The sequence below is a fragment of the Hordeum vulgare genome, chromosome 4H (genome assembly GCF_904849725.1).
Source record: "Hordeum vulgare subsp. vulgare chromosome 4H, MorexV3_pseudomolecules_assembly, whole genome shotgun sequence".
Taxonomy (NCBI): domain Eukaryota; kingdom Viridiplantae; phylum Streptophyta; class Magnoliopsida; order Poales; family Poaceae; genus Hordeum; species Hordeum vulgare.
In genome coordinates, this window is record NC_058521.1 from 467952686 (window position 1) to 467964965 (window position 12280).

The 12280-nt window shown below is 43.6% G+C and overlaps 2 protein-coding genes across 2 annotated transcripts; both read left to right on the forward strand.

The window, feature by feature from the left end:
- The first annotated feature begins 301 nt into the window (after positions 1 to 301).
- On the forward strand, positions 302 to 3688 carry LOC123450625 (probable arabinosyltransferase ARAD1). Its single transcript, XM_045127782.1, has 4 exons — positions 302 to 307; positions 2307 to 2584; positions 2952 to 2961; positions 3137 to 3688. The coding sequence occupies exons 1-4, from the start codon at positions 302 to 304 to the stop codon at positions 3686 to 3688; spliced, it is 846 nt and encodes a 281-aa protein (XP_044983717.1).
- A 2980-nt stretch (positions 3689 to 6668) lies between these two features.
- Positions 6669 to 7620, forward strand: LOC123448996 (ATP synthase subunit b', chloroplastic). Its single transcript, XM_045126057.1, has one exon. It carries the CDS (start codon positions 6818 to 6820, stop codon positions 7451 to 7453), a length of 636 nt encoding a protein of 211 aa, XP_044981992.1. The 5' UTR covers positions 6669 to 6817; the 3' UTR covers positions 7454 to 7620.
- The last annotated feature ends 4660 nt before the right edge of the window (positions 7621 to 12280 follow it).

Genomic DNA, 12280 nt, shown 5'->3' on the forward strand with positions numbered 1-12280 from the left:
GTGTGCCTATGACAGTGGGTCTAGAGCCCACATGCCATACTAGGGGTCCTAGTGTGTATGACCAGTGGAACCCCCTGATGTTTATATAAATTTTGTTGATTGGTGTTGTGATGTATTTCCATATCTGGAATATTCCACAAGAGGAATATGCCAAATCTGGCATATCAAGAACAACCCCTGTTCTTGTTATTAGCGGAGTTTGATCTTGTGTAGTTTTTTCCTTTGATGTTACTGGTGTTTTCTGCATGCATATATAGCAGTGTAATATATGGATTTGGGGTAGAAGAACCCAGTAAATCCAATGGAGGTAGTAGTTTCCAGTTTTGGGCAGTCCTGCTGAAGTGTCAACTCATGATGAGGTGGCACTTGTTTACCGATGTAGGATGGTTTAAGTGCATCTTTAGGGGTTGGGCATCCATGCATCATATTGGGTAGTGCATCCGGTTGTGCATGTGCTGTGGTGAATATTGTGTGTTGATTCTTATTTCCATTTGCTTCTTCTCGTTAGAGTTCCGCAAGCGTGTCGGAAAAGTGAGGATCCGTTCGACTACGTCGGTTCGTCCGCTTCACGGAGTCATTCTTCTCACAAGCGGGATCTCAGGCAAGATGACCATTTCCCCAGATACCATTACTATCATTGCCATGCTAGTTTTACCGTTTCTATCGATTATGTCTCGTTGCCTACCACATGTTAAATATCAGCCTCTCAATCATACCATGATAACCTTCAACCTGTTCGACCTAGCAAACCACTGATTGGCTATGTTACCGCTTGCTTAACCATGTTGTTAGCGTTGCTAGTTGCAGGTGTAGTTGCTTCCATGTGATAACATGGGTTCCTTGTTATATCACCATATTAAATGCTATTTAATTTAATGCACCTATATACTTGGTAAAAGGTGGAAGGCTCGGCCTTTCTAGCCAGGTGTTTTGTTCCACCTTTGCCCCCTTAGTTTCGGCTACCGGTGTTATGTTCCATAAATGAGCGCTCCTAACACGATCGGGGTTGTGTATGGGGACCCCCCTGATAATTCGTTTTAGATTAAAGCTGGTCCGGCAAGGCCCAACATTGGTTCTACATTTTCCCAACATAATAACTTGTTAATACTGAAAGCATAGGGCATCATGAACCCGAGGAGTAATTTCACATAATACAGGGGGGCCAGTGTTGTTGGTGCTGGTCCAAAACTAGAGCCGTTTGCGGGGCTAACCAGGGGCAACTCGGGAGATTTCTATCAGGCCACCGTACGCTGTGCTTATCCGTCGTGTCGTGAGAACGAGATACGCGGCTCCTATCAGGATCATCGACACGCCGGGCGGCCTTGCTGGTTTAGTTTTACCTTTGACGGAATATCTTGTGCATCGGGATTCCGGTGATGCTTTGGGTAATCTCAGAGTTGAGGTTTTCCACTAGGGAATCCGACGAGATCACGAGCTTCGTGATTAAGGATTTCTATGCGGCTTGTGGTAATTTGTGATGGACTAGTTGGAGCACCCGTGCAGGGTTAAATCTTTTCGGAAAGCCGTGCCCGCGGTTATGTGGCAACGTGGAAACTTTGTTTAACACTGGTTCTAGATAACTTGAAGTTAACTTAATTAAAAATATGCCAACTGTGTGTGTAACCGTGATTGTCTCTTTCGCGAGTTCTTACTCCAATCGAGGACACGGTGGGGTTATGTCTGACGTAGGTAGGTGTTCAGGATCATTCATTTGATCATCAGTAGTTCACGTTCGTTATGCGTAGATCATCCCCTTCTTTATCCTTGTACTCGTAAGTTTAGCCACCAAATATATGCTTAGCCGCTGCTGCAACCTCACCACTTAACCATGCCTCACCGAGTATGCTTTGCTAGTCTTGATACCTTTGGAAATGAGATTGCTGAGTCCCATGTGGCTCACAGATTACTACAACACCAGTTGCAGGTACAGGTAAAGGTTACTTGACGCGAGCGCGTTGATTGTTTATTTGGAGTTGCTTCTTCTTCTTCTTCTTCTTCTTCTTCATCGATCTAGGGTGGGTTCCAGGCCGGCAGCCTGGGATAGCAAGGATGGGCGTCGTTCTTCCTTTCTCGTTTGTTTTCGTCCGTAGTCGAACCCTGCTCTTACTCTTGATGATTATGTAATGTACTGATGTGACTCTGATGTAGCTTGTGGCGAGTGTAAGCCAATTCTATTTATATAACTCTTATTTTCAGTACATGTACTTGTATCGATATCCATTCTTGTGACACGACGAGATGCGCTTCTATCCCTGACGAGGCCTTCCTGCCAAATTGAGGATAGGGTCGCATCTTGGACGTGACAGATTGCTCCTGCAATTGTACTGGTGGTTGATTTTGGTGGGTGGTACAAACTGGATTCAAAATCTGGAGGCAGCAACTCTTCTCATATGATACAGCACACTCAAGTGTCATTGCTCAAAGATGTCATTATGCCTTACACACATTTTCTCCTTACCCTGCACCTGTCAAAAAATATGGATCGCCCCACTCTTCTGTACTTCAAGGGAGCCAAACACAGGCATCGGGTTCGTATTATTTATCATAAAGCCAAGCTCCTGATTTATGCATTATATTTGGAAAGGTTTATCTGCTATCTGGATCCCATCGTGTACTTAACTATTCACTTGCATTTCGTCATTATTTTCATAAAAGGTGTCCAAACATGTACATATAGTATTTTTAATTTACTTCTTGAGCCTGGGTTACATCGTTTTTATATGTAACCTATGTAATATCTGAAACTAGCTCTCTAAATAAAAAGAAGAAACAACATCTTCTAGGTCTCTGTTATGTGTGAGGCTAGCTCTTTCAAATATAAATGTTTGGCTCTCTTTCTATGTCTATATTTGTTCTAGGAAGTATCATTTGAAGCGTTGTATCTAAAAACACTGAAAATCATTTTACTTTCAACATGATTTTATCGCTTATGCAGTGTACATTTGTAGTAGAACTCCCGAGGTTCTTTGTGAAGATCAATAATGATAACAGAATCACATGATTAAGCTAAAACTAGGTTGTTCCTTTGATTTGTATATCTGAGTGAAATAACAAACTTCAGCCTAGCTTATACTCCTTCTAGAATAATAATAATAATAAAACCATCTATGTGATCAATCCGCTTATTTGTTTTCAGGGTGGTTTGGTGCGTGAAAAATTGTGGGACTTGATGGCTAATGAGCCTGATGTTGTCATGGAGGAAGGTTTTCCTAATGCCAGAGGACGTGAACAATCAATAAAAGGGATGCGGACATCAGAACTCTGCTTGCACCGAGCTGGTGACACCCCAAGTTCATGTCGTCTATTTGACGTTGTTGCAAGTCTTTGCATACCAGTCATTGTCAGCGATGACATTGAGCTTCCTTTCAAAGGGATGATTGACTACACAAAGTTCTCCATTTTTGTGTCAGTCGGTAACACAATGAGACCCAAATGGCTAACAAACTACCTAAGGAATATCTCCAAGCAGCAGAAGGATGATTTGAGAAGAAACGTGGCCCGAGTCCATCACATCTTTAAGTACGAAAATAATCAGCACGATAGCTGGGACTCCGCCCCAGAAAATGGTGCTGTGAACCATATATGGAAGAAGATTCATCAGAAGTTGCCGATGATTCAAGAAGCAGTCACCCGGGAGAAGCAGAAGCCAGAAGGCGCATCGTTCCCACTTCGGTGCCATTGTACATAACTGCCTCCCTTAGTCACCGAACCCCACGAAAGGATCGGCTGACTGCAAGTCAATTTATTTTTCTCTTGGTAGTTGCAAATATGAGCATGTAACAGTAGGCCAACGCTTCTTCCGTTTTCTACTATTCAGGAATGGTTTTCCATATTGCTCAATGTGTTGTTGTCTGGGGTTTGTTTGTTCACCGAAGAAATATCAAAAGAAATTGAGAATTTCCCCACATTAGCCAGTAGTAAAGGCTGAATACAGATTGATGTATATTGGTAGTATAAATGGTTAAAACAAATGTTTATCTAGATATTGGTACTACCTATTTTCACTTTTCACAGGAAATGAGATGAGAAAGCTTCAATTTACCAAGATATTGCTGTGCTACCAAACAACAGAAATGCTACCAACAGACGGTCAAGGGAACAGATATATTGTCATCTACCACAACAATTACAGGAATATACTCCACCACCTTTCTTCTTTCTTTTCCCCTTCGAGAAGATGTGAAATCTTAATAAACTGGATCATCATCTTCTTACTAATCAGGCATGCAAGAGCTGGCTCTCAGCATCTACAGAGGAAGATCTGTAGTATTCAGTGCAATTCTAATAATAAGATTACTTTTTTTAATTTTGTTTAATTATTTTGAAATATTGAAATATTTGTGTTTTTGGAAAAAACAAAATATAAAACTCATTACTAGACTATTCTATGCACCACTACTCTTCCATTAGATGAAGGATGTTAGGTTGGTTTCTTTGCGTCCACACTCGACAACATTATAAAATTACTATCAATGTTTATCAGAATTGTATATAAGAAATGACACTTCATACTTTGTAAAGCGATATCAGTATAAGATTATTATTGCTGTTTATCAAACTTTTATGGCATGTACTATCACAAGAAGGAGGTTTAACGTCATTTTTTGTCCGTTGCAACGCACGGGCATTTGTACTAATACGAATAAAATAAGTTTCCTGTTAATTGTGCCGGCCACTGCATTGATCGCTCGTGCCTCCCTATGATAAGCATGGACATTAGGATCCAGTGAGCGATATATAGGCTTTTCCCTATTTTATGTGTTTAAGGTTTGAAGCTCTAGCATGGTAAATCCTATTTTATGTTGTAGGTGTCGATTAAACGTGTATTTTCTTAATCAGCGCACTCATGGGCTGGTCCATGTAATTTCCAGTGGGAGAGAGATTTTTTCGGTCTTGTGAATCTCATGGGCTGGTCCATGTAATTTCCAGTGGGTTTTTTCAAGACTATTTTCTTTGTTTTTTCTCTTTTTCTCTTTTTACTTCTGTTCTTTACTCTTTTTATTACTTTTTCATTTCCATTTTATTTTTTATATAGTTTTTCATTTTTTTTTAAAGTGTAGCCTTTTTTATGAACTTTTTTTCAAATGAACATATTGTTTTCCAAATCAATGAACCTTCTAGAAAATATATGACTTTGTTTTCGAAAATTCTATGTTTTTTTGAATATTGATGAACTTTTTAACAAATTTTGATAAACTTGTTTGAGATTTGATTAACTTTTTTTTGAAATGGATGAAGTTTTTAAAGATTCGTGAACTTTTTTTCAGTTTAAAAAACTTTTTAAAAACATACATGATTTTTCTGATTTTTTTTAAAATTTGTGAACTTTTGAAAAAATATGAAATTCGGTGAACTTTTTTCAAATTCTATGAATGTTTATCAAATTTTATGATCTTTCTTTATATTGCAATGATTTTTTGTCAAATTTGTTGACTATTTTTTAAATTCTATAAACTTTTTTCTAGTTTTGTGAAGTTTTTTCAAAATTAATGAACATTTTTTCGAATTGGTGAGTTTTTTATGAAAGATTTGATGAACTTTTCATATTTTTTGTGAACTAATTTTTAAATTTGAGATGTTGTTTTTAGATGCTTGAACATTTTTTATATTCATGATTTTAAAATAATAATTCAAAAGACAACAGTTGACCAATTCGTCAACCGATAAACCGCGATAATTTTATTCTATAGAAATTCAACGATTGGTGTATGGGATCGAGGGACCACCTTTTTATTGGGCCGGCCCAGCACATGTCGCTGCAGGCTCTAGGAGCGGGAACGGGCGCCTGCATCGCCGTATAGGAAGGGACCTCCTATGTGTCGCTCGTTGCGGCCAAATGCCGAACGAACACATAGGGGGTTGCCCGACTGGGTCAACCCAGTTATTTTTTTTCTTTTGCTTTTTTGTTTATTTTTTTATTCATTTTCTTTTAGAATTTGAAGCATAAACAAAATCCAGAACATTTTCTGTTTCAGTTTCAAAAAATGTTTTGAATTAAAAACAAATGTTCCAGTTTTAAAAAAATTTCACAAGTTAAATTTGTTTTTTCCTTTTTTTCCAGGAATTTCTTAAAATTGGAACATTCTTTCATATTCTTGAACATTTTTAAATTTCCTTATCATTATTTCAAAATTCGGAACATTTTTCCAAATTTCGGAATATTTTTTCAAAATACGGAACATTTTTTCAAATTCTGGAGCATTTTCTGAAAATCCGAAACATATTTATAAAAAATCTGGAACATTATTTCAAATTCGGGAGTATTTTTTCAAATTACAGAACATTTTTTGAAAATCTATAATATTTTAACCAGAAAAAAAACAGTTCAGTGAACCTTCTTGAAGTTTCCCAATATCGGAAAAAACCGGCTGGAACCTCTAGAAGGTTTCCACAATCGGGACGCTCTAATGGTCCAGCCCAATCTGAAACGATCATTCTCTTATGTGTGCGTTTGGTCGACATTTCTTCAATGCATAGAGGCTCAAATAGGATTTTCCGTATAGGATCACCCACTAGCTTCATCAGGACTAAAAGTGATATTTGCTTATTCTTGTTTTGAGAAAACAGAGAGGCCCAACTCGCTAAAAACCCGGCGTAGGTTCATTGGCCTCCATTGGGCTCGTGCCGACGCCCTAAAGCATGTTAATATCGGCAGGCGTTAGTGGCAGCAAGCGCGAGTGGCAGCGTGTGGCCTCCGTTGGTTGGGAAACCACAGGCCACTCCGTTTGGATAGATAGCCGCCCGCCTCCCCTCTCCCCACCACACGGCCACAACCCGACTCACCACCGCGCCTCTTCCTCCTCCCTCTCACCCACCCATGGCGACGGCTATGATGGCTGCAGCCACCACCTCCTGCTCCCCGCGCCGAGCGCTCCTCAAGCCAGTGGCCTCCTCCAGCTCCGCGCCGCCGCCCAGGCCGCAGCCACGGTCCTTCCTCAAGCAGCTCCCGGGGCTGGCTGCGACGGCGGCGGCGGCAGCCGTCGCCTCCGTGCCCCTCCCGGCGCTGGCCGTGGAGATGGAGAAGGCGGCGCTGTTCGACTTCAACCTGACGCTCCCGGCGATCACGATCGAGTTCCTGCTGCTGATGGTGGCGCTGGACAAGCTCTACTTCTCGCCGCTGGGCAAGTTCATGGACGAGCGGGACGCCAAGATCCGCGCGGAGCTCGGCGGCGTCAAGGACGCGTCCGAGGAGGTGCGGCAGCTGGAGGAGCAGGCCCAGGCCATTCTCAAGGCGGCGCGCGCGGAGATCGCGGCGGCGCTCAACAAGATGAAGAAGGAGACGACCAAGGAGCTGGAGGCGAAGCTCGACGAGGGCCGCCGCCGCGTGGAGGCCGAGCTCGTCGAGGCGCTCGCGAGCCTCGAGGGGCAGAAGGAGGAGGCCATCAAGGCGCTGGACGCGCAGATCGTGTCACTCAGCGACGAGATCGTCAAGAAGGTGCTCCCATCCGCGTGAAAACACTAGTAGATCACGCAGCGCGCAGCAGCCGGCGCAATCCCCGTTTCATAGTAAAGATTTCTAGTTCTTGATGTGTAATGTATACGCCCACTGGGCTGCCTCCCCTAAGAATGTAATCGAATCAACATTTCTGTGATCACGTATAAATGAATGACCCTTTTGTACACTACTCTGTCCTGAATCTCAGTGGTGCTTCGATCCTCAATTCATTTCCGGGAGAACCCAAAAGGCAGAATTGTACTGTAATGGAATGTCCCTTGTTTCTGACATGTTGTTAGACATTATTCTTTAGCATTATCGTAATAGGATCATTAGCCTAGCATAAGACCACCTAGGACATGATTAACAGAGTGGGTTCTTCCCAAAATAACAAAATAACACTGGCTGATCCGGTGCCTGCTTGATGCAGACTTGGTCTAGCCCATGGTTGTACTTGGGATCTCCAGGAGCATAGGCGTAGATGGCAATAGGTGTGCCACTGGCTGAATGTGTGGTGGTAGACGAGGACCATCGTCTCCTTTAGCACCTTATTAGGATCAGGCGTTAGGGGTGGAACCTACGTTACCGTGTAGATAGGTCACCCTTTTCATCTCATAACATAAAAATATCTCCAATATATGGTCCATATGTAAAGATAACCAACTTCTAAAATTTTTAAGGTAAAAAACAGCTCTCCAACAGATAGTCCATATGTAAATTTTTTTATATCTTCGCCTTTCCAAGATGTAAAATACAACATCTTGCGGTGTAAATTTACATCTCCGGAGGCAGGAGATGTAGAAAAACATGATCGCGCCAACGCTCAACCGTTCTTTAGTTAATTTCTTCCCCTTCTCTCCCCCCTGCCTCCCCGCCGCAGCTCCCCGCTTGGCCGCCACCCCGCCGCAGCTCCATGACGCCGCCCCACCGCAGATCCAGCCCCGCACCTACCCCCGCCGCCGATTCCACCCCGCCTGGGCCACCGCCCGTCGTCGTACACGCGGATCGGGCCGTTGCCGCACCGCACCGCCCCGGCCTCGTACGCCTTTGCTCCGGCCGCCTCCGCCTCGTCCCGACCCCGTCCGCCGTCGCCGCCGCCACTCGATGGCGTCGAACAAGATGCCAAAGGACAAGTTGGGTTTCTTCGGCACGAGGGCGAAGCCCTCCGAGAACTCCAGCTCCGACGCAGGGCGACGTTGGTGGCTCGACACGTATCCCACCGCCGGCGAGGCCACACATGCCTACGGCGTGGCGGTGTGGCATGCCGGACGGCCGAAGACATACCTCACCTTCTCGGAGATCTAGACCTGGGCGGTGGCGGAGTGGCTCGTGCCGGAGGGCATCCGGATGGAGGAGATGCCGACGAAGAAGAAGAAGATAACGGCGGTTGTCATCACTCCCGGCGATATCAATGAGGCGGTGATGACTCGGTTTGCGTGGGAGCATCCCGAGTACGTCTAGGACGAGCAGGAGTTCTACTGGAAGTGTGATGCCATGGAGAAGAAGAAGGAGGAGGAGGTGAAGAAGGAGGACGAGGTCGGCGTCTCGACGGTTGTTAGAGCATATTTCTCCATATCTCGTTTTGGTAATTGATGACAATTCCTATGGACTAACGGTTGCCTTAAGTTATATTTATAGGATTTGTCCATAGGCACTTCTTGAAGTCCATCTGTTGGGTTCAAGGAGTTTATATCATGACCAAGATGGTATTCAAGGTATTATCCAAAGAATGGTCATAGAGACACAAGGTTGATCAAGATCGTCAGACAAATAGTAAATCAAGATGATCAACACAGAAAGCGTACAAGATGTACCGAGAGGGATCAAGTGATCCCATGGTATGGTAAGCATTGTCCATTACGTGTTTGTGTACTAACCCATGGTCTTCGTGAGAGTTCTATGTGGGGTTAGGTGTGTTTCCATGGGCTTGCGTCTAGAGGAAGATCTCATACAACCCATGAAGGATGACGTCAAGTGGTGATCGTCATCAAGATTGCGGTGTGCAAGTTCAACTGGATTAGCACGAAGATATCATGCTCGAAGCTTGCCGTCCATTGTGGTGGCAATGTACTTGTGAAAATATGCTGAAGAGAGGCTCACCCATGTTGTGTATGGGGGAGCAATCAACTAGTCTTCATCAAGCCAACGCAATCAAGAAGGTGGTCCATCTTGAGGAAGCCAAGATCATCGTGATCCAGCTCAAGCGGACGAGGTGCAAGGTATAGGTTTTCCCTTGATAGTTTTTCTGTTTTAGGATAGATTGCCATACTGTCAAGGGGGGCTCTCAAGTGAGTAGCTCGATCGTATCATTCGTTGAGAGCTCAAACCATTTGCATCCTTGCATCATACTTCTTGGTTCTTGTTTGGTGTTTCTCTTTGTGAGTGTTAGAGCTTGTGGTCATCTTCATGACAAGCTCGAGTTCATCGAAAACGGAGTTCATATGCATCTACTATGATGTTTTCGATGTTGGAGTTTTTACGGGTTCTTCATTCATAGAGGTCTCACATCTATATATCATTGGCATTTTCATATCTGCATGTCTTAAGATTTACTGAATATCTCTTGTCGTCCTGAATCCAACAAGCTTGGGTTTGCTTGATTCAGAGCTCGTATGCGAAAGTTATGGATGTTTCAGTGGCGAGCGGTAGTACCGCTCCGGGTGGGCGGTAGTACCGCTTCGGGACGGTAGTACCTCTCTCTGAGCGGTTGTACTTCGTCAGACTTTTTGCGAATACTTTTCCAAGCGGTGGTAGGCCCGACAGTAAGATCTTTACTACCGTGGCCTAGCGGTAGTACTGCTCCTCGCGAGTGGCAGTACCGCTAGGGGCAGTGGTAGTACCGCCCCCTCGCCAGCGGTAGTACCGCTAGAGGCAGCAGTAGTACCGCTCCTCTCCAGCGGTAGTACCGCCGTGCGCGGGCTGTAAGTAGGGGTAACGGTCTGATTCCTTCCCCCACTATATAAAGGGGGTCTTCTTCCCCCTTGGTCTTATCTATCCGTTGATCTCGTGTTCTTCCCCCATTGTTGTCCTTCTTAGAACTTGCTAACCCTCAATCCTTCCAATGATTCTTGCTAGTTCCAGGGGGAAAAGAGAGAGGAGATCTAGATCCACATCTCCACCAATCACTTTCTCCTCTATGTGAGGGGAACCCCTTGGATCTAGATCTTGGAGTTCTTTGTGAGCTCCTTGTTCTTCCTCTCATATTTCTCCATAGCTTTTGTTGTTGTGGAGGGATTTGAGTGTGAGGTACTTGACCACTTCGTGTGTTCTTGCCATTGCATTAGTTGCATCGGTTTGAGTTCTCCACGGTGATACGTGGAAGTGAGAAGTTGAGAAGCTTATTACCCTTTGGTACTTAGTACCCTAGAGATTGTTCTTCGTGGATGCTTTGGTGTCCTAGAAGCTTGGTTGGTGTCTCGGAGCTCAATCATTATGGTGTAATGCTCAGGGCAAGCATCGGGGTCTCCAATTAGGTTGTGGAGATTGCCCCGAGAAATTTGTACGGGTACCGGGACCGCCCCAAGGGTTGCTATTTGTACGGGTTCGGTGACCGCCCTCAAGGGTCCCTTAGTGGAATCACGGCATCTTGCATGGTGCGAGGGCATGAGGATATTACGGTGGCCTTAGTGGCATCTTGGGGAGCATTGTACCTCCACACCGCTCCAATGGAGATTAGTATCCGCAAGGGTGTAAACTTCGGGATACATCATCGTCTCCGCCTGCCTCGGTTATCTCTTACCCGAACCCTTTACTTATGCACTTTACTTTGTGATAGCCATATTTTTTATTGTCATATATCTTGCTATCACTTAGTTATTTATCTTGCTTAGCATAAGTTGTTGGTGCACATAGGTGAGCCTAGTTGTTTTAGGTTTTGTGCTTGACAAATTAAACGTTAGTTTTATTCTGCATTTGTTCAAGCCTAAACCGTAATTATTTTAAAGCGTCTATTCACCCCCCCTCTATGCGACATCCACGTCCTTTCAATGGTGATCCCCATCGAGTCATCATCGGAGGAGGACGAGGAGTTCTGGGGGCTCTCGGATGACTCCGAAGAGTCATACTGGATGCCCTCCGATGATGAGTTGTTCTTCTAGTTTAAATTTATGTCATCTATGTTTGAACTATGTTTGAATTTGATGTTTGAACTATGTTGAGATGAAGTATTAGTTGGTCATTTTCAGAATTTTACATCTTTGTTTTGGACCATTTGTTGGAGTTGCTCTTTTACATCTCCGTTTTAGACTATCCGTTGGAGTTGAGCCTTTTTCGGAGATGTAAAAACAGATTTTGGTGATGTAAATTTTTACATCACCGGTTTGGAGCACCAAAATATACATAACGTTTTTGAAACGGGAGGAATAATTTTCAACACTGAGGTCCCTTTTTATTTTATACTATGTTCTAGGAAGGCGGGACCGAGACCATGTTGTTGGTTTTGTGCCCTGATCAGGGCAAGAATGTGGAATGTATCCACTTTTCTCTCTCGAGTTATTACAACTAGAGATCAATTTCAACATTCTTCTCCTTGATCACTTGCTTAACAAACATCATAAACCCATTTTAATAGAAATAACATACCAACTAAGGTGTTGTGATAGTCCATGAAATACTATTGTACGTCAATACTTATAATATATACCATCTATCTCAAAATGGGTAGCATGTTAGTTTAGAGAGTTAGTTTATTAATGGTCCTTATTTCCAGGGTCCATTGTCGTTCCTAACCTATGCGGGGAACCTTATCATACAAGTGTATATTTTCCGAATGGAACCAAAACATCTATAAATCGAACATCATATGTTTGATCATGGACTCTTATCTTTCCCAACATGAAACACAAT

Bases quoted from the DNA above. Each gene is read 5' to 3' on its own strand.
- LOC123448996 (XM_045126057.1), top strand. From the start codon at position 6,818: ATGGCGACGGCTATGATGGCTGCAGCCACCACCTCCTGCTCCCCGCGC.